At 46.1% G+C, this 22,645-nt stretch overlaps 1 protein-coding gene across 3 annotated transcripts; it reads left to right on the top strand.

Moving 5' to 3' along the window:
- The first annotated feature begins 1,462 nt into the window (after positions 1–1,462).
- On the top strand, positions 1,463–21,341 carry DNAJC5 (DnaJ heat shock protein family (Hsp40) member C5). 3 transcript variants are annotated; one of them, XM_034066865.1, is made up of 6 exons: positions 1,463–1,620; positions 12,596–12,663; positions 15,929–16,065; positions 18,270–18,483; positions 19,398–19,569; positions 20,597–21,341. In XM_034066865.1, exons 3-6 carry the CDS (start codon positions 15,959–15,961, stop codon positions 20,698–20,700), a joined length of 597 nt encoding a protein of 198 aa, XP_033922756.1. In that variant the 5' UTR covers positions 1,463–1,620; positions 12,596–12,663; positions 15,929–15,958; the 3' UTR covers positions 20,701–21,341. The 3 variants fall into 3 exon arrangements, with proteins under 3 accessions (XP_033922756.1, XP_030898281.1, XP_005141705.1); XM_031042421.2 differs by lacking the exon at positions 1,463–1,620 and adding an exon at positions 8,341–8,359; XM_005141648.3 differs by lacking the exon at positions 1,463–1,620 and adding an exon at positions 11,718–11,739.
- Positions 21,342–22,645: the final 1,304 nt, after the last annotated feature.

Here is a 22,645-nt window from a genome sequence, read left to right as displayed (position 1 = left end):
GACTCAGCAGCCACGGGAGCAGGGAGATGGATGATGGGTGATGAACAGTGATGCTGCTGTTGGTAAATGGGATTCATGTGTTTCTTGAGACCATGACTCAGAGGCAGGGATGGGAAAGGCCATTGGAGCCGTTTGGAAGGGTCCTGCTCCCGGGGTGAGCTGCGGTGCCTGGGCAGTGTTCCCACACCAGCACCAGGGTCAGTGGGTCCAGGACACGCTGGATAGGGGGAAATGGGGTTTTCAGCCATGGGGAAATGGCAGCGTTCCCAGGGAGCAGGCAGGAGAGGCAGGAAACATGAGCAGCTGGGAAAAGCAGACACATGAGCCTAAACCCCCGTTGGGCTCTAATTGTAGGTGCTTGTTCGTTACAAGGAGCTGTGTGTAAATGAACAAGGAGCATCGTGCCCTGGGGTACACAAGAGCCGTGAGCAGCACCCACAAGTGCAGTGATGTGGGTGCTGCTCACATCTGGTTCAACCCCCAGGAGCACTGGGTGCCAGACACCATTGGAAAGGTGCAGCCCAAAGGTGATGTGCTGGGTCCTGTGCCCCAACCTGCTGCAGGACCCCCCGACCCTCTGCAGACCCCCAAACCCTCTGCAGCTCCTCACATCCCTTCTGCAGCCCCTCTGCAGTCCTCCCATCACCTCTGCATCCTCTCAGCATCCCCCCCATTACCTCTGCAGCCCCAAGAGCCTCTTGTCACGACCCTCTTGTCACAGCCCCCCCTGCATCCCCATCCCTTCTGCAGTCCCTCCATAACCTCTGCATCCTCCCAGCATCACCCCCATCCCCACTGCAGCCCCAAGACCCTCTTGTCACAACCCCCTGCATCCCCATCCCTTCTGCAGTCCCCCTGTAACTTCTGTATCCTCTCAGCATCCCCCCCATCCCTTCTACAGCCCCTCTGCAGTTCCCCCATCACCTCTGCACCCTCCCAGCATCCCCCCCCAGCCCCACTGCAGCCCCCAAGACCCTCTTGCCACAGGCCCCCTGCATCCCCATCCCTTCTGCAGTCCCCCCATTACCTCTGCATCCTCCCAGCATCACCCCCATCCCCACTGCAGCCCCAAGACCCTCTTGTCATGACCCTCTTGTCACCCCCCGCATCCCCATCCCTGCATCCCCATCCCTTCTGCAGTCCCCCCATTACCTCTGCATCCTCCCTGCATTCCCCTCATCCCCACTGCAGCCCCAAGACCCCCATATCACCCCCCCTGCATCCCCATCCCTGCAGCGCCGGCATCGCCGCTCGCCGCCGCTCCCTGGTGGTCTAGTGGTCAGGGTTCTGCGCTCTCACCTCCGGTACCCGGGTTCGATTCCCGGTCAGGGAACCTCCTTTTGCCTCTCCCCCCTCCCTCCCCGCACGCTCACGCACCCCCCACCGGGAGGGGGGGGGGCACGGCGCCGCTACGTGCCGCGGTGCGCATGCGCGCTGCGCCGGCTCCGCCCCCTCCCTCCGCGCCGTGCGCGTCGCCGGGTCCGGCTCCGGTGTGAGGCGGCGGCACCGGCGGCTGGGGCTGAGGGAACCGGCACCGGCCCCAGGGAACCGGCACCGGCCCCGGGGCCCTGCCCGAGGAGCCGCCCGCACCCCGGGGCTCCCGGCCCCTGCGGGCCGCAGGTGAGTGCACCGGGGCTGCGGTGGGGCCCGGCCTGCGGGCGGAGGCCAAGATGGAGCTGGTGTGAGGGGAGCGGGGGGAGCCGCCGGGCCTGAAGCGGGTGAGGGGACACCGGTTCCCCCCCCGGTCCCAGCGGCCTCATCCTGCGGGGGATGAGGGGAGAGCCTCCGCTTGAGGCCTGGGAAGGTGAATGGTGCGGGGGAGCCGGTGCGGGCCGCGGAGCGACGAGACGGGGGTGGCACCCGAGGGAACAGCGGTGATTTTACCTTCCCTTCCCTTCCCTCACGTTGTTCTGCTTGGGTTTGTCGTTCACGAACATTGTGCCTGAGGAATGACGTGTCCGGGGGGTAAATCCTGCCTTTTCCATGGGTGTTTGTTCATACAGTGTCTCCTGGCGCTGGAATGAAGGATTCGGGTCAGGTAATTGTGGTGACACCGATAACACCTTTGCTTTGATGCTCTATCGATACCTCGAGGCACCGTTGTTGGCTTTATCACCCCACCGGAGCCGTTTTCCCTTGCAGAGAAGGCGAAAACCATCCCTGCTGTATAGCACAGGGGAAATGCAGATGGTTTCATCTCTTTTAGGCTTGATTTTATGGGGGTATTGATGTCCGTGCTCTGCGAGGCGTTGCTGTAGAGCTGCGATGCTGAATAGTCCCTGTCCTGCAGTAAAGCTTCAAGCAATAAAGGTATAAATAGGGTAAATCGTGTTACACGGATGGGGAATGATGTTCTCCTGCCTGCTGGCTTATCGTAGGGAAATGACCATGTTACTTGTGTGTTTTAATGCTGTATTAATGCGCTGCTATCGAAGCAGGAACTCGCAGGCCTCATTCACCCAGTGGCTGATTGGGGTGTTTCACCCGGTTCATGGGAAATGAGGCTATCAAGAGGATGCCCATCCAATAGGGTTTCCTTTGGGATGCATCAGGCTCGGGCCTGTTTTACTTCCCATAGAGCATCAGGCAGGAATTTAGTCGTTTGACCCGGATTTCTATAGGGGCATTGTCCAGTCCTGAGGCATCTGTTGGTTCTGGGCTGCTTGGGATCAGTGTGTGCAGTTTGTGATGGAGCAGGAGAGGATCCTGCTCTGCCTGAGACATCCTGATGAATGGATGCTGAAGTCATTTGCAGTAATGAATTACCTCTCATAATTCAAGTACTCTGTGCTCTGGGAGGGAGAATAGGGGGGAAGTGAAAGCTGGACTCAAACTGAGTTTAATAGCTAGAATGTAGGATGGAAACCAGTTTGGTTTCATTGGGGTTTTCTAATGGTGCTCTAAGGGCTTTGGAGAGACTTGGCCTGATGCTGGCTGTGCAGAGCCTGCTTTGAGGATATGAGATCCTCAGTCAAACAGCTTGATATAAGCATTAATAAATGCCTCTTCCCTCCTTTATATCATCTCAATGATTGTCCATGGCATTTAAATGAAGGGGAGATGCTGCAGTGTGGTCATTCTCCTCAATTCCTGATGCATTGTACTGCTAAACTGCAGGTTCACAGTGCTGGGGAAACCAGAGGTTCCCACCTTCCCAGGCCTGCTCTGTGCTATACTTAACCTGTTATCAGTCAGTGCCTGAAAACAAAGTCATGGCTTTGTAGTATGTTTTGTCTCCTTGTTCCTTGCATCCGTGTTGGTTATTCCCAAGAAGTACAAACACTCCTTCCCTAAATGCCAGCAACCCTGGTCAGCTGGTGCCTCCTTTTGCAGGTGAGTTGTGTGGGTTATGTGGGTTGTGGCACCATCACCAGCCTGACTTTAATGATGAGCCAACTCAGGATGCTTGGAGCCTTCCAGAGGCTGTTGTGCAGTGGATGAGCAGAGCAGGGGTTCAGATGCAGTGGTGATGTAGCATGAAGCACACGTACATCAGCATGGAAGCATCTGTTGAGTCAGTGGCAGAGTTTGGATCATCATATTCTGGATAAAATGGAACCAAGTGGTCTGAGTGCTGATTTTGAGCCTTCTGGCCTCATCTGCAGGGGATGCTGGAGATGTAGGGAGCTGGATGTAGGGATGTTGGATGTAGGGAGCTGGTGGTTGTCAGCAGTGGGGCTGTTCAACATCATATTTCTCTTTGTCAGCTTCAAGAAGGATGTTTGGCTGGGTTGAAGCATTCTGATGGTGAATACTAAGGGGAGCACATCTGCTTAAGGAATCATGGTTTAGGTTAAAGGTAAAAGTTGCTGCTATAACTCTGTGGGTTTTAGCTTCTTAATTCAGTTGCCAGAATATCCTCTCTGGGAGAATGGCACAATTGAAGACAGGGAGGTGGCCCTGCAAATGGGTCCATTGAATGACATGACATACAATAACAGTGCTGTAACTGGTCTGTGACAATCGTGTATTTCCCTCTTTTGATGGGTTTATCATAGAATCCCAGCCGGGTTTGGGTTGGAAGGGACCTTAAAGCTCATCCAGTTCCAACCCCTGCGATGGGCACAGCACAAACCAGAGATCCAGGCAGCACTTCCAGCTTCCATGCCTGCCTTTGGGGATTCCTCTTCCCTCTGAAGATTATATTATATTATATATTATATTATATTATATTATATTATATTATATTATATTATCCCTCTGAAGAATATATTATATATATTTCTATATCTGTCAAGGTTCTTACTGCTTGTCCTGGGAGCACTGACCTACACATTCTGCTTTGGTCGCATGTGAGTCCTTGGCTTCAGCAGTGTCTTGCTGAGGTTGTGTTAGGTGGCAGCAGGAGTCTGGAATGGTTGTGGCTTTGACAGAACAATCTGTAGGACAAGTGAGTGTATAATCCTTATAGGCTGATGATATTTGCAGTGTGGATGGCAGAAGCCCAAAGGTTACTGGTGCCAGTACAGAGCCAGTTAGGAAAAGCAGAACCTTGCATAGGTTCTCTGTTTGCTTTTCCCCTTTTATGTCCTTAAGTTTTTTGGCTATATTTCAGCTGAAAATAATCTTTTCCCTTCCATCTGTCATTACATATTTTATGTCTTAGCAGGAGTTTCTGTTACTCTGATGGGCAGATCTTGGCAATTTCCTTTTTGCTCAGAAATAGTTTGTAACTTTGAGTCATGCTTCCAGTGCGTGGTGGGTAATGGGAGTCTTGGCCTGGACTGGGTCACTCAGGAAGGAGTTTTCCTTATGAATCTGCTTCTTATGGCATCAGGATTTAGGAACACTTACTGATAAAAGCATAATTAGGTTTAAAGCTGCTTCTAGGCAGGAGGGGGACTTGGGAGCCAGAGTCTGGATGTTTCTGTGGGCAGTTACTAACCACAGTGTCTGCAGTAAGTCTGAGTATGCCAGTGCAGGAGCTTCATCTTACCAAGAGGAGGTTGCATCAAGCGAGAGGTTTATCTCCCTTGATACTCTTCAGCTCTGGGGGCAACAACACAAGAGGGATGTGAAGCTGTTGGAGCAAGTCCAGAGGAGGTCACAAAGATGCTCCAAGGGCTGGAGCACCTCTGTGGAGACAGAGAGAGCTGAGGAGGAGGGAAGGGGCCATGACATTGCTGGTGCCTCCTTTGTGATCTGTGACCTTTCTCAGAAGCTATAACCAGACATATTTTCTGTTCTAAATAGAGTTAAAGAATGGGATTCAGTTACTGTGCAGAGCAGAGCATTGGTTTAAGTTCCAGGTTCATTCTGAGCTGCTGTTCTCTGAACTTCAGGGGTATTTCCCACCCGATCACAAAGGAGCTGCTCCTTCTGTCTCCTGCTTCTCCACATGTGTTCAGTTCTGATGTGTGTCTTGAGGAGCTCTCGTGGGCTGAGTGAAGACAGAAAACAGGGTATGAACCATGTCTTCTGTTTAGAAGATTCCTTCTATCATTGTTGGGTTTGTTTGACAACTCACAAGTCCATCATTCTTCTGAAGGCCCCAAGTTAACCCTGGGAAAGAAGCTTCTTGCTTTGAGTAAACTGCTCTCATCATAGAGCAAAATAACTGCATGTAGCACAGAAACGTTTTGCCTCCATGGTAATGAGTGAAAATATTTGTCTTCCTTAATAACTTTCTCACTCTTTCTTTCCCTGCAGAGTTCCCAACTTCCACACTTACTCACTTCATTCTTGTTGCACTTGGCACAATGTTGGCTCTTCCCAGTTAAGTGAGGAAAACCAGTTAACCAAGGTGTTTGGAAGATGTGTGGTTACACTCTGCCAATGTACCTCACTGCTTCACTGAGTGGTGGATAGCAGGGGCAGCTGTCAATGTGACTTTACTTTGTATTACTGGTCCTGAAGTGGAGTATGTGTTGGATGAAGTATCTCTGGTGATGAAACCCAGCATCTTCCCTGGCTTTCCTCCCTCTTAGGCACAAGTCCTTACCTTGGTGTCCTGCATCTTGTCTGTCATGGTTTAAGTCCTGAAACCAGGATGTTGTCTTAAACCCACTTCTCTTCCAGTGACTTGTTCTGTTGACATCTTCCATGTAAACCCCAGTTAGTCCCCGTTGCATGTTAAAAATGATCCATGATGACTTTCACACTTCCTTCTGTGCTGTTTTGAGGCTGCTTAAATGTGTAGATGTTTAAAATGTTATTTAAAAATAACCCTAAATGGGGAAGGATGCTCTTTTGCAACTGATTATGTTCCTGTTAAGGATCTTGAGGAACACCTACTCTTGGTTTGGGGAATATGTGTAAGAGTAACAGCAGTCTTAACATTGCATTAACTGTCATACACAGGCAGACTGAAGAGACCTGTCATGCTCTGGTGTTAGTTTAGATCAGAGGGAGGAATAAAAGCATCATAATCACAAAACCTATAGGGTTTTCTGGCTTTGTTCTCAGTTATTTGGGTGGAAAAAAGACTAAAAGTGATAATTCTGTGCTTTACACTGGAACTGCCAGGCATGTGCATTGGGAATGGCAGTGCTTAAATTATGCATCAGTGTAATAGTGTCTTTTTGTTCCAAGTCCTCTGAAGTGTGAATCCAGTGTGAAAACTTACCTTATAAAATCTATATGCCTTTAATGTTCCATTTCTTAGCCCAAATACAATGTTAGAAAACTCAGTTCAGGTTGAACTGGAATTCAAGCTGTGTCTTTTCTATGTAATCACTCGTGAGTGAGTGGGAAATGCAGTAGAACAAACCCATGCTCACTTGCTTCATTATTTCTGAATTATGGGCTGGTTTTTGTTAAGCAGCCACAAATGGTGTTTCCAGGCTGAATGGTGGCACTTGGGACTCTTCATCACACAGTTTGCAGACTCAGTGCGTGCAGAGTAAGATGATAGTGGAAGTAAATAGCAGTAGGGGGTCTGTAGGAGTAATAGAAATAGGAAGTAAATCTTCTTCGTTGGTGAAACCACACAGTACAGGGAATCCCAAGGAGTTTATCTCCTGCATGAAAATGTCAGTTTAAGTTAAAACCGGTTTTAATGCAACCCTATGATTTGTTTGGATGTTCCCAGCTAAATGAGCTGGGTGGAGGCAACGTGCAAGGCCTGAGGTCCTGAGCACCTCCCAGTCCAGACTGACTCAAACCTGTGAGTTGTGTGCTGGGTAATGTGCTATAAGAACATAGTTATGTGAGCAGAGCATTCACAGGGACTTCCTTCAGGGCTGTGAAGGCTTTTGGATCAGGGAATCAATGTGTCACCTACCCCAAGGTGCTGTTTGCTGTGTATTTACCTCTGGGCATGGGTGCTGGTTTACTTGACCTAGGAAGAAACACAGACACCTGCAATGAAGCCATGTCCCTCCAGCCCAACCTTCAAAAGGAAAGGGATTTTGTTGTATTTTCCTGCCAAAGCAACAAGTAAAGGTTTGAGTGGCACAAACTGTGCTGCTCACTGCAGATTTTATTGTGGAAATCTTAAGTCTGAACTCTTTATGCTTCTAAATGTCCATGTGCTGGGGATTTGGATAGGGCAGGTATGTAAAGCATCTCCTCATGCTTCTTAAACCATTTTCTTTATGGTTTATGTATGTTCTTTATGGAGTTTAAGGAAGAAAGATGTTCCTTATGGAACATCTGACACTATCCAGTGAGGAGGAATCTGATATGATGATGACTGAAGAATGTCCACAATTACATATATGTGGTTTTTGTTTCTATCAGTTTTATCAAGGACAGGCCAAGGGAATGGCTTGAACCTGCCCGAGGGGAGACTGAGCTGAGCTCTTAGGCAGAAGCTGTTCCCTGTGAGGGTGCTGAGGCGCTGGCACAGGGTGCCCAGAGAAGCTGTGGCTGCCCCATCCCTGGCAGTGCTCAAGGCCAGGTTGGACACAGGGGCTTGGAGCAGCTGCTCCAGTGGAAGGGGTCCCTGCCCATTGGAACTGGATGAGCTTTAAGGTCCCTTCCAACACAAAGCAGTCTGTGATATGAATCTTTGCTATTCAGTCCTACCTGAAAAGACCTCTGGTTTTGCCTTGGTCTCTTTATGATCTAATAAAGAAACCTTTGAATGTTTTCTGTTTTTCACAGGAGGAAATTAAAACGTTCCCTGGCAGTTTCTGTGAGGAAGTGAAATGATGAAATAGTGAAGTCTCCTCCCCACGCTCCACAGAAACTGGGGAGATGCAGTTGAGCAATGAGGAGAGTACAGAGGAGAAACCAACAGAAAGGTTCCCCCCCCCCCCAGTTTAATGGGAAGGATTTGCAGATATGTTTAACTTTGCAAAAGGAGTAATCTTTGGCAGGAAAGTGTTCCCAGTGTAACTGAGAGGCTGCAGGTGCTGCTTGAGGAATTGTGCATCATCTTAGCCTGGCAGGACCTGATCAGATACATGAGGAAAAAGTAAGTCAAGGAAAAACTGCCTTTTCTTCCTGTGTTATTGGATAAATAAGGTGGATTTTTAGGGTAAAATCTTGCAGATGACAAAAAAACTGTGAAACAGAGAGAAAGGCTTTGGCATCACAGGGACACTTACGTAGGATTCCTGCTGGTGGCCTAAAGACACTTCAGCTTTTCTTTCCCTGGCTTTATGGGTGGTTGTGGTCAGAAACTTGGCTTTATAAACTCTGATTTAGAAGTTCTGCTTATTTTGCTCTTTTTATTCACAACTTCTAAGAGGAACATTTGTGTGCTTGGTGGGGGAAGAGGCTTCTATTACAGACCTGAATGGCTGAGATGAATAACCTGAAAGCAGTGAAGTTTCTCCCAGGGAAACACCAGACTGGATCAGTTTGGATCATCCCATCTGCTGAACCTTTGGTCCTATAACACAATCATCCTTTTTCCTCTCTTTGCTGCTTAAAAGCCTTTATTTGTCTTATTTACAGGTGGGACATAATGGTGTAGGTCCCAGTTTGATGTGAATAAACTCATCTGTTTGTCCCAGGACTACTTCTGTGTTTTAAAGACTTACTACATTGGTACAGTCATTAGCAATAGGATTCTTGGATGGATGCAGTTAATTCAACCCACCCCACACAGATGGAGCTGTACCTCTGCATGATGCTTGTGGAGCAGTTTAAGATGTTTCTTCTCTAGAAGAAATAAATGGCATCAGTATCACTCCACCCACTGTAGTGGGGTAATGATTTGTTCTGTCGGACTTGGGTGCTATGAGTAGTTACAGTGACTCAAGCACTGCACAGGTTTATATATAGAGAGAATGAAGTGTAAGGATAAGGCAGGGAAACAGAGCTACTCTTTTCTCATGCATTTTAAGAGCTGAGTAAGCAAATGTCTGGTTTTTATAGTCGTGCAGTTGGTGACATTTGCCCTCTGCCATATAAACTGCTGTAATGCCATAAAGAATCATTTACTTTTGCTGAAGGATTAAACAGGAGCAATGAAATCCAGAGTAGGGAATGCACTAAAACCCTAGGGTTTTACACAGGAATTCCTTTCCTTGAGGGGAGAGGATAGAAAATAGGAATCTAATACTTTACATTTTAACCCCTAACATGGGAAACCTTCTTTGGTAGGTTAGAACCTTCCTCTTGTGTAGGGTACAAGGTCACAAGTCTTTATAACAGGTTGGTCAATCAGACTTAACTGGCTACATTTTAATCTGCTAAGCTTATCAGAGATACAACACTTGTATCACTGTAGTTAAGTTTGCCCCAACTTTCAGTTGTTAGTGATGACTATTCCAGCAGTTTAGGCTTGAATTAGGCAGAGAAGTTGTGTTGTCCCAGGTTCCAGTTCTTTAAAGCCCTGTTCTTCTCCTCCAAACCCTCCCATTGAAGAGGATTTGATGAAGGTTTTAGCAATCTGTCACTGTTGCAGGCCTAAAAGTAATTTGGCCATAGTAAGGTTTGTTTCTCTTGGGAAAAGGCTCTATGGATTTGAATGAATTCCATGGATATGAGCTTAGTTTTCCATCAGGGTTTGTATGTTACACCAGAATGTCATTGTGGATGTGAAATATCTCATGGGACCTTTAGCAAAAGGCTCCAAACTGAAGAGCAAAATTCAGCAGAAAGGCTTTTGTGCTGGGATGTAAAAATACAGGTAACACCAAACCACTCACTTTTGGATGCATTAATGAATATTAAGCATTAGTGCTTCCACGAATAGGTTAAAGATTACTATTCCAGGGCAACTGAGGGAGTGTTCACAAAGAGCACTTTAAGCAGTGGGGTTCTTGAGTGCATTTATAGCCAGTTTGTTTTACCTTCAGCCTCTTCACATAGTTTTCCCAATGCTGATGCGCTTTGCAAGTGATGTGTTCACATAAAGACTGGGGAGCTTCTATTTTAGCTGTTGATTTCTAGTACTGTGTTTAATTTACCTTAGTCACAGCATCGTTTCTTTAAGTGCTATAATAGAAGTGATGTAGCTCATGGTGGAGATGGGTTATAAATCCAGGTATCTTGGGGTATATTTAGAGATACCTCTCTCTGTTAGCAGCACAGGGAACAGGATGGTGACCATCCTGTTAATAGGACTGTTAAAGTGGTTCTGCATCTGTCAGAGGTTGGGGCAGGCAGAACAAACAGGCTGTCTATCAAAAGGAATAGATGTCAGAGTTGTGTAAGGAACAGATTGTCTTGCTGAGAGCAAGAAGAGGTGCTGAGCACATTTATGGGGCAGTATATGGGGGGAAAAGACAATATTGGATAAATCAGATTCAAAGCTGGGAGAGCTGGTTTGGAGATGAGCAAAAGAACAGGGACATTTCCTAAATGTGCTTTATTTGTGTTACAGTTTAATACGTTGCTGAATTCAGTTTGTGTTTGTGTAGCTTTGTTTTCCTTATCTTCACCATTCTTTAAACTTTTCTTACAATTTCTATACGTATATATGTAATTTCTGCCTCTTAAACAGTTATTCTCTTCTGTAGACTTCTTTCCTTTGAGTTTTTGTGTGTTTTGAAGTGGGTAATGCTCATTAATCTTGATGTTTAAATGCTTCCATTTCTTTTCTGGTATCAGCCCTTTCATTTGCTCTCCTTTTATTTACATTGTGAGTATCATGTAGTAAGGAGGGGGAGATACTTCCAAGTAACTCTGAGCAGGGTATTATGTGGAGCTCTGGGTCAGTGGATCTCACCTGCTGAATAATGAGATTGGATGGATAGATCAGAACATTCCCCAGTCACCAGCATGGAACCACTGGTTGCAACAGGAGGCCTGGAAAGGATGCGGTGAGGAAGGGATGGTGTCAAATACCTGGCATGGGTTTCTCTTGTACTTTGATTGTAGGAAGCACTTTCCTTTGGGGTTTATTTTGGGCTTGTTTGGGTATTTCCAGCTGTCCATCAGGGTTTCTGCTCTTAATGGAACATTGTATTGGCGTCGCTGGGAGACTGGAGGCAATACTGCTGCTCCATCCATAGTGAGTTAAACATACTTCAGTGCATACTCTGGGTTCTGTCCCTGGCTTGGCATTAAGTGTGTATGCTGTAAAAAACACCTTCTGATGGAGTGAGTGTGATGAGGCCTGGGCTGGAATCGTGCACTGGAGCTCCTTGAAGCCTCTACCCACACATGACTGTATTCTCATTTACTTCATTACGTGCCAAATGCTGCCTTTAGCTGGGGAGCTCATTTGGAGAGAGGCAAGCAGGTAAAATCCAATCTCCACAGTGCATTTGGACTTGGCTTTCTTCTGTTCTGCTCACAGATTTCAGCTGTGTGCATCCCTAAACTGCATGTGCTGTAGCTGCTTTTCAGCTTGACTGTCAGCATTTCAGAAGCTTAGGTTGCTGTCTGAAACAGTTAGTGGTAAGTTTAAAGATGGTCTTCACCCAGGTATGAAGGCAGAGCTTATTTAGGGGGGGGAAAGATAGATACTGACTGTCTATCTGCTAGGTAGTGATGGACAGAGAAGATCTGCAGCAACCACAGGCAGAACTGGTGGCCTCATCCCTCTGAATAAGCCTGTTTCAGTCCCAAGAGCCATGTTTCTGGTTGCTGACCCTATAAACCATCTGCAGCTTTCTAAGGATTGCTTTAAAATGATCCTGTGCTTCAGGATGAGGGGATGTGGGTAGGATGAACCTGTGGTTTTCAATGGAAACTTGTCCTGGCCAAATGACTTGGTGTTGCTCTACATTTCAAGCCCATGAACCAATACTGATGCAGATAGAGTGGCATTAGGAATGGCATAGTGGCCTTTAGCTGCTCCACAAGTCTCCCTCAGCTTGGTGGCAGTGCTGTTAATACCTTGTGCTGTGCAGACAATGCTGATTTCTATGGGCATCTTAAAAAATGAGGTTTATTTGTCATGAAGGGCACCACTGACCTGCTCTGTTACTGAGCTAAAGCAGTGTCTAACCATATTAGAGATGATCAGGACCTGAAACCCACACTGCTTGTGTGTTATACCAGGTATGTCACAAATGCATCCAACAGTTAAAGAGGTTCTGAGAGACTGGTGGCTTTATTTTAGTTAAGTAGGTGTCTATCACATGGCAAAAGGTTTGGGAAAGGGCTGAAGCTGCAGATATGGAGGCCTTGGATCTATACTTTAAGCTGTTTCTAACTGACTTTGACAGGTAATCAATGCTGAAGATAAGCGTTTATGCTGTGGAGGCTGAAGAGTTAGTTACCAAGGGATTTGCTTTTGTTTTGTCTGCAGGAGCTTCAGTTTTAGAGCTGTGTGGAGGCTGTTACCACCTACATTAAAGTATTCAAACCAGACACTAGGTAAGTCCTGGACTTTTTGATCTCTTGTAGCTGCTCATTGAAATGCAGAGTAACACTGAGGAGACAAAGTGCAGGGTTTCCCATAGAAATCTCAAATACCTCACAAAGCCATGCTTAAAACACCTCATTCTTGATAATCCAGTCGTGAATGTGTCTCTCTCCTCTCCCCTTTAAAAATGTTGGTGTTTCACCCTCCTAAACCAGCAGGTTGTGAGACTGACTCTGAATGGATCCAGGACAGATGGACAGGATGCTGAGGCCATTGGTGCTGTTCCATTGTGATAAATCAGTATTTCCTAAGGTGCTTTCTGGGTTGGTGTTTTCATATAGACTTTTACTAGTAAATACTGAGGAGATGTGGTAGGATTCTTTTGGGAAATCAGCCTTTCTAAGGTTCAGTTTACCACTGATGTACTTGAAAGGTTAATGCTGGTTCCCATAGATAACCTGAAGGGTTATCTATGGGTCTTATGGATCTATGGATCTAGAGTCTTTCCAGCAAGGTGGTCCTGATAATACTGACCTGGTCCTGCTGAAACAGTTGCTTTTTCTGGCCAAGCTGACTAAGGAGGATATTGTGGTACACAGAGGGTTAAAAACTGTGCTGTTTAATCCAGGGGATTACCTTTCTTCAGAGAGAAACCTCTTCAGGGCATCCTGCTTGGGGTGAATGCACAGCAGATGGCTCATTGCTGCTGAATACACCACTTTGTAAAGGCACAGAGTGGTTTTCAGTGCTGTCAATGAGAACCACTTGTAAAAGCAGTAGGATAGATAATACCCTGGTTTGTGAGGTCCTCTGAACTGAAGTAACTTGCACCTTTATGGTCTGGTTCCCATTTGGAAAGCCAGAGGTTGCATTCTGAGTTACAATACTGCCTTAACAAGCTTCCCAGATGAATTCCTGTTACCACCTTGTCCTCTGCTCTCCTAAGGCCAAGGTGTCCATTTCATACCAGTCTTGAAGGATAAATGCAAGCACCCTTTGCACTGCTCTCCAGACAGCCTGAGCTGTTCCCACTGAAGTGATTAAAGACTGCAGTGATGTGGCATTTTGTGCCTGTGCCTTTGTTGTTGACAGGCAGCCTGGGTGAGGATGAGCCTGCAGATGATAGACACCACCTGGCTCAAGCTGAATTCATTGCTGTTAAACAAATTGACCCTAATTTGACAGTTTAATTATTGAGCAGAATATGGTATATACGTGTGATCTGCAGCATCTGTTCGCGTTGGATTCATGCTCATGGAATCATAGAGTGGTTTCTAAAGCTAATCCAGTTCCAGCTCCCTGCCATGGGCAGGGACACCTTCCACTAGAGCAGCTTGCTCCAAGCCCCATTCAACCTGGCCTTGAGCACTGCCAGGGATGGAGCTACTACTACTTCCAAATGCTCTCGATGCTCCTGTTTGAAGCAATACCTTCTTTGGAAGGAGTAAATGAACATGTAGGATCTCAACGATGATGCTTTTCCCCCTCCCAACTTCAGCTTAATCCCACAGCTCCCTGGCAAAGAGCAGTGGCAATAGACACACTGTGGATGCCACCAGTGGGTTACTGGTGGAATGGAGCTGCAGGGGAATTCAGCAGTGTGGTGGGAGAGCAGGAGAGGCAGCAGTTGGAGCAGGCTGGTGGGATTAGCCAGATTACCAGAGAGACGTCAGGATCAGCAGCCTTTGACCTCACTTGGGCTGGAGGGGGCTGGGAACAGGAGGCTTGTTCCTGGTGTATTCCCAGATGTGGGATTGCTTTCCTGAAACACTTTATTGCCTTTCACTGGCTCAGATGGTGCCCAAATAACTGAGTTGGTTGTGTTGTGTCTTGCAGCACTTGGTGATTTCCTTCTTGCACAGAAAGCTGCTGGGAGCTGAACAGGATCCTTGACAAGAGTTTCTCTCCCTGCCCACACATTCACATTCCAGAATCAGGGTCTGTTGTGAATCCTTGGCCAAAGCATTAGAGTTTAGACCTTTTAATTAATAATATCTTATAGCTCCCTTGTTAGGTAGCTTTTAATTCATCTTACCTGGGCTGCCAGAGACTTCTGGAAGGAGATTAGATGGGAGTTTGCAGACCCAGTGTTGAACTAATGTAAAGCTGAAGAGACCAAATGTGGAGGAATAAGTAAGAGCAGGCTCCGAGATGTAAAGGAAGTTGCAATGTCTCTGTCCACATCCTTGCCATGTGGTGACCCTTGCACAGCCGCGATGGGACCAGGAGTTGGAGGATGCAGGACTGTGGCTTTGTGAAGCATATCCACACTGTGAGGTCACTCCAGGAACGTGGCAGGACAAGATGGGGTTTGCAGGAGTATTCCTTTCAGGTAGCTTTTAAAAGTTGACGTTCTAAACTTTGTTATATAAGGTAAAGGGTTAAATCAGAAAGGTCCAGGCCTTTAAATATCTTGTTCAAAGGCTACATAATCTGGTGTAGGCTTCACTATAATGACATAATCCCAAAATAGCCTCCTCTTGGATGCTCATCCTTGCAGCAGTTCTGCAGCTAAGGAACAGCAAATGCTAATCCCCTTAGGATGTTAGAGGACATAACCATGGCTTTCCCATGGTGTGGCATGGGGGGAGGCCTCTGGGGTCCTTTACAGTTGAATTTGGAGCAGGAGGTTAATCCATGCTCAGGCAGTGTGAGTTGAACTAGGATACATGTTAAACTTCAAGTTATGAGACAGGAGACCTCTTGAAGTGGGCAGGCATCCCTCTTTTGTAGTGGGATGCACAGGCCCAGTCTAACTAGCTCTGACTAAAGGATTCTGCTCAACCTGGTGTCAGGGAGGTTTGGTTTCATTTTCTTTTAATGCAAGAGAATAACCTGCAATTGAAAACGCATCACCCCATAGCAAACATGGTGCCAAAAGGCAGCCTCAACATAATAGCATCCTCTCTGTTGTTGTTTTTACCATCACAAATCATCTTAATAGTAAGACTAAGAAAGAAGGTGAAGTAGCTTTAGGGACGTGTTATGCTGTACCCATCTATGGCCATACTCAGCTGTGGATTCGGGGTTCTTGGAAAGAAGAGTTGAGTACATGCATCAGTGATTGCAGGGTGCCTGGTGTTGGGCTGAAGGTGTAATAGTTGTTTTCACTGCTAAGTAGCTTTTCAGCTTCCACATAACATGAAGAACCTTTTCCAAGCACATTTAAACCTTCTAAAAGATGATTTTTCACACCCAAACTCGTGTTTTTAAGGCTGATTTGATTCACAAGGGCAGTGATGTTCTTTATCTAAGCATCTCTTTTCTCTTTGGCAGGGACCAATTCTGTCTTCAGGGTAGCTGGAGATGGCAGACCAGCGGCAACGCTCGCTCTCTACCTCTGGAGAATCCCTGTACCATGTACTGGGCTTGGACAAGAATGCCACTTCAGATGATATCAAGAAGTCCTACAGGTAAAGCTGTGAGTTCTATAGCACCAATAGCTTGAAGTGTTTAACTGGTGGCCTGTTCATGTGTAGGCTGGAGGTGGTTTACTTACACCTTTTGCAAGAAGAACATGGGAGAAACCCAGGTGAAAACATGGTTTTCATCAGAGTGAAGCATAACTAGGGTTTGTATAAGTGGTTAACATTAAATTTTCATGTATCTCTGATAAGTTCTCAGGGAGGCAGTATCATTCTGAAAGGTGACAGATGAAGCTGAACAGTTTTAAGACAGTGTGATCAGAGTTAAAGGCTTCATGTTATGTGTCTGGCTTACAGGGACTAAAGATGGGCAGTGCTGCCCTTTAGTCCATCAGTTCCAACTCTGGCACAGTGAGGTATAGATTAAAGATGAGAATAAGGATGAAAACTATCAGCAATGGGTATCAGCAGTGGCTTTTCTTCTAAAAACCCATTCAAATTTCCTTATTCTATGGGGAGATACTATTGTAAAATAGGATTTTTTCTTTATTTCTTTTCTTAGACACATGAAATGGCTTCATCTTGACAGAATAAAACCAAAGCAAACCCAGAGTCCTGCACCATCTCCCTTTCCACATTCTCCCAAAACCTGCTTAAATGCAACTGCTTCCTCCCCTTAGGCAGAAGCTGTGGCCTTGTGGGCTGTTTGACAAGTGGCAATGTACTTAACATTACACTAGGGGTCAGCAGTAATCTGTACATGAGGATACTCCTTTTCAGAGTGGTTTCCTTCCAGTCTTTAACATTCACCAAAGCTTTTTCCCTTTCAAAGTTACATTTGAATCCTCATGGCAGCCACATGGTGAAGTCTATCAAGAAACTGGGTCTCAAAAAGGGGCTTTATCTTCCCAAATTGCAAGTTTGCATCAGTAATGGTCAAGCCTTAGCAACTGGAGACTTATTTCACCTTCTTGGGGGCAAAACTGCAAGTTTCCCTTTGGAGGAACAACCCAACTACATCTTATGGTGAAACAGAGCTGGTTTATACCCACCTGAACCTTCCTCCAGTCTTGTTTCCTGCACTGCTTCATGACAAAGGACTGACCACCCCTTGTTTTCACTCCACTTGAGCATCCTTTGCTGGGCTGTGGGGTTTGTGTTCACATAGGCAATGGGATATGGAAAATCCTCATCTGTTGCAGCCTGATAGTAGCAAATCCCTGTCCAAGTTTATCTAACTTCCCCCTGATGATAAAAACTGTGGTTAAATCCTCATTGAGGCCATTATTTACCCTGAACAGCATCATTTACAGCTTACTGTGGGATGCTGTGACACCTTTCACGCACATCCATGTGATGTGAATGAACATCCTTCCTTCATGTTTGTCTGAACATTCCCCCACTGTGAAGCTGTGTAAAACTCTGCATGTTCTACTGTGTTCCTCAGATACGGGTCTTTGGGGAGTGTTTCTTTCTTTGTGGAAAGCTGTTAGCATCCAATTCAGTGTCATTTTCTACTTGGGAGCTCACTTTTCTGTTGGTGGGGGGGGTTGATCAGTTATTTCTGCTGATTTCTATAAGTAGCCTGAACCATTTCAGAACGAGCAGATTTATCAGTGTTTAATCTGATTCTTTTGTGCTAAATCTGGGGACTGTAAAGGGCTGTCGGTTGTAAAGGATCTATCATGGTTAGGGAAGGGACCTTGTGATTTCCTGGTAGCTTTAAACTCAGGAGCCATTCCTATTCTAGCAAGCCTTGAACTGCAAAGTGCTTTGTTCCTGCACAGGAATTGGTAAATTAGCCACAAGCAATTGTCAGTTCTATTTCTGTGTTCAGGCACTGCAGATCACCTTGCTTTTATTTAGCCTTTTGTCCTATATCTTAGGCTGTCTTTTTGCTATTAGCTTGGTCTTTGCTTTAGCAAGAGCAAAACTTACCAGTGGAAATTGCTGGAGCTGAGGGGCAGAACCCCCCAAAAAAGGACTCATTTTCTTCAGTGTCTCTTTATTCCATTGCATTTCTGAATCCAACGGTCTGAAGTTGGTCCTGTGAACTAAGCTGGTCACTGCTGCAACCTTTTGTTGTTATCTAAGGAAGACTCATCAGGGAAGTTGACTCACAGATGAAGGAAACCAACTGGAACTTGAAAGTGCCTTGAGTGACAGGCTATGGAATGAAATAAATATCAAACCCCAGGGACCCAAAATCCCAGTTTTTAATCTATAAAAAAACCTCTTTCTATTTTCTGCAGGAAACTGGCATTGAAATATCATCCTGATAAAAACCCTGATAACCCTGAGGCAGCAGAGAAGTTTAAAGAGATCAATAACGCACACGCCATCCTGACGGATGCCACCAAGAGGAACATCTATGATAAGTATGGGTCTCTGGGTCTCTATGTAGCAGAGCAGTTTGGTGAAGAGAATGTGAACACATACTTCGTGCTGTCCAGCTGGTGGGCAAAGGTAAGTAAAAGTTGTTCTGGGTGGGCATTTAAACCTCTCACACAGGAGATGCTGTCAGAATGGTGCTTACAGAGCTATTCAGGGGGTTCTGTGAACCAGTTCCACTTGAGCTCCTCTCTCATTTGAGAGGCTCTAGGTTGTTTGCTCACTTGCCCATCCCTCAGCAGCAGCACCAATATACCAAAACTACACCTTAAGCTCAAGTTTCCTCATAAATGCACACAAAAATCTGTTTGAAAGCATTGTGTGCATGGAGTAGATGTTACAGTTGTTGTAGAGATGCCTTCTAGGAGCCAGCACTTGGCATCATCTGATGGCTTCATTTCCTACTTGCCAGCATTGTCTGCAGCTCGAGTCTGCTGCAGTGAGTTGCATCACTGTGCTGGTTTGCTATCTTTAAAGTGTTGTTTTGGTAGCATCTCACCTCCGTGTCCCACATTGAGTTACAGTGAGCTCTGCAGCTTTGCCTGCAGCCTTGGGCAGGTTGAAGACCCTATATAGGTACATCACGACCTGTGCATCAACTACCGAGTGTAAATCTTGCCCAGGGTCACTTATGCAAGCTACAGTCTGTGCTAAGCTATTGTACCTCTGGATTTTAATACAGATACACTTCTTAGCCCTGTATCTTCTTCCAAATGTAGCAGAATAGCCCATTTAAACCTAAATTATAGGAATTCAAGTAAACCAGATGAGCAGTATTCACCTTGGTGTAAAATGTTGCGAGCTGTAGCCAGTTTTGTACTTGCTTTAATATATATATATTGTTGATGGAGTATAAAACTCTAGCTATTAAGTTCTGTCTCTACATGACCAAATTTGGTCTCTGGTTTCCATATGAGTCTCACAAACTTGGTGGTTGCCATGTTCTAGGCACAGGTTATGGATATTTCTCTGTCTCCTGTCCTCTGCAGGCCTTGTTCGTGTTCTGCGGCCTCATCACAGGCTGCTATTGCTGTTGCTGTCTGTGCTGCTGCTGTAATTGTTGCTGTGGGAAGTGTAAACCTAAACCTCCTGAAGGGGAAGAGCAGGAATACTACGTCTCTCCAGAGGACTTGGAGGCACAGTTGCAGTCAGATGAAAGGGGTAGGTGAAACCACTGCGAGATGTCAAATGGTCATTGGTGCTTATTGCACCGGTTGAGGAGCAGTGATTGCTCAGTAGAGATCAGTACAGGCCCTGGATTGCAGGTGATTGTAGATGTAGGTTTTCTCCTCCTCTGCTCTGCTCTGATGAGTCTCCCCTCTCTAACAGAGGGAGACTGAGCTGAGCTCTTAGGCAGAAGCTGTTCCCTGTGAGGGTGCTGAGGCGCTGGCACAGGGTGCCCAGAGAAGCTGTGGCTGCCCCATCCCTGGCAGTGCTCAAGGCCAGGTTGGACACAGGGGCTTGGAGCAGCTGCTCCAGTGGAAGGGGTCCCTGCCCATGGCATTGGGACTGGATGAGCTTTAAGGTCCCTTCCAACCCAAACCATTTTATGATGCTCAGGGAGTACTCGTGGCACAAGAGTTCTGTGCATGACACTAACACCAGAGACAGAGATGCTGAAAACTCAAAGGTCCTCACTGATATGGTGGGGTCAGCTCCAGAGCAGGAGGTCACCATCATTCAGCTGCCTTCACACGTTGCAGGAGTCACATCCCAGCCAGATTCATGTGACTGTAAAAAGGGGCTTTTACCCCAAAGGATGAGGGTGATGTCAAGGCAGCATTAACTGCATCAGGAGTGAAGGAAGTGAGACTGCTACCCTGGTAATAGATCTAATGCAGCTTATGAAGAGATAATGCTATTTCTGTCAAATTAAACTGATCATTAAAACACTCGTGGAGTCTTGTGTATGCTCTGGTCATGTTTCTAAGGGGCATAGCTGAATGGTGGGTGAAGATCAGCTGCTCTTACATGAACAGGGACATATAATAAGTGGTTTCACATGTAGATTTGAGTTGTATGGTACTACGTGCAGGCTGGAAAACACTAAATTACCATCATGCTCCTAAAGGAATGTAAGACTGTGTTATCAGTGTGTTACAGGGAGATGTGTCTTTCACTTACCAAAGCATAATGATGCTGTTCTCATCCCCTCGGTGTGCTTAAACCTTTTGCCTTCACTTTGCAGAGGCCTCAGACGCACCTATTGTGATACAACCAGCATCAGCCACAGAGACAACCCAGCTCACAGCTGACTCTCACCCCAGCTACCACACCGATGGATTTAATTAAGTTAAGGAAACCCTGTAATTAGAATGGATTAAAAAGAGAATATATATATATATATACATGGCCAACTCAACACTAGAATCATGAACATTAGAAATAGAGAATGGGGAGGGGGAATCATTCTGCCACAGTAAGAAGGCAGCTTTCCAACCTGCCGACAAGGTTTTGTAATCCCTTCAGCCTTTTGTCACCTTTCAGTGTCGTATCTGGATGACACGTGGAGTGCTGTAGCATGCAGTATTTAAAGCAGTTTAGCTACGGTCTTACTGGTTTCCTTCCTTTCTTTTTCCTTTTTCCCTGTTTTCTTTTATAGCATGTATGGAGTTACGTTAAATGTCTGTGGTGTAATGTATTGAGTTGTCACGATATAAATGTGATGGAGACATTCTGCATTTTAAGCAGTGGTACTGGCCTAAAGGTGAGATGTAAGCAGAAGCCACCACTCTTCTGTACAGCTGCGCTGTTGAAGACCTCTCCAAGCTCATGGTTTTCATTTGAGTGCAACAAGCCAATTGTTTTATTCCTCCTTCCATTCCTGCTTTGTTCCCTAAGCACGTTTACAAAGCCAAGCACCAAAAATTGCCAGGCCTGCAGAGCTGGAGCTCACTCTAGTGCTGGTTCTCAGCTTAAATAAACCTACCTTGAACCATGAAAAGGGAGAGTTTCCAGTCTGTGACCCACACACTGATGAGCAGCTCTGTACGTGCGAGGCGGCCTCCAGTGACAGTGTACCCCCAGACTCCAGTTTGCCACCAACCCAACTGGGATCGGGCTCCTTTAGTGGTGGCGAAGGGACTTGCATCTCAAGCACAAGTCAGTTCTGCTTTGAGTTCAGTCTTGTATTGGAATGCTGAAGACCAAATAGTGCAGCTTCTTCTGGAGTGCATGAGAATCTTAAAGCCAACTGGTGAACTGGTTTGCACTGAATGCAATGCAGACAGTAGGTAACAGCTTAAATGTTTTAAAACATAGGGGGGTTTTAGTGATTTGTCCTAAGAATTGGAGATTTTAAGCCAAATGGGATGTTATGTGTCACTTCAAAGCTTTTATAACAACACCAGCCCTTTAATTTTCTCATGAGCACCTTGGTGGGTCGCTGAAATGGGGTTTTAAGAGCAAAACCACTTTGTGTTTGTATTGTATGATTTGCACATTGTCTCGTGTCTCCATTTGTTTACAGTGTTCCTCTGTTCCTCACAACAACTATGGGGAAACCACTGAAAAGTTCCCTGTACCAGATGATGCTTGAATACTGCTCTAGAAACTGGGGGTGTTGAGATTGAGCCACTAAGAGGGCGTTAGAGGCAGCTCCTGACTTACTGGTCTGTTTCTGTTGTTAATAACCCTGCTTTGGATGAGACAGAGGTGGGGTCTGGAACAGCTCCCAGACAACCTCCACTTGGCCCTTGGAGTGCTTGATCACAGCCTCTTCATTCCCATCTTTGTGGGTTTATATCAGTGTGTCTCCTGTCCTTTGTATCCTCCATCTCCCCTTCTCATTCTTCACCTCTCTCTGTTGAGAGTAGGAAACCCACCAGATAAGGAAGGTATTTCCACACCTCTTTGCATGTTCTGAAGATGATGGACATGTAAAACCTGCCATGAGACCATGTTAAACATGGCTGGGGAGAAGAAAACGTCCCTTGCAAGATGCTGAGTGAGGGATGCTGCAGAATCAGGCTTTGCTGTAGCTGTTGGTACAAGCACACGTTTGTTGCCTGCACGTGAGCTTGTTGCATGCTTTTGATACCACATCAGGTCCCAGTGTTCAGAAAGAAATGTTACTTGCAAGATGCTTTCTCTGTCTGGAAAACTCCTTTAGGACAGATGTGGTTTGAGGTCCTTATTTAGTTCAAGGCTTTATTTGACCCCTTGGGATGGAAAGTGATGTTTAGGCTTCAAAAACCTGCTGTCCCTTTGGCTGTTGTTGATTCTGCCTGAGCCTGTT

This window comes from Melopsittacus undulatus, chromosome 10, assembly GCF_012275295.1.
Source record: "Melopsittacus undulatus isolate bMelUnd1 chromosome 10, bMelUnd1.mat.Z, whole genome shotgun sequence".
Lineage (NCBI taxonomy): Eukaryota > Metazoa > Chordata > Aves > Psittaciformes > Psittaculidae > Melopsittacus > Melopsittacus undulatus.
This window is presented reverse-complemented; position numbering and strand designations above follow the sequence as displayed.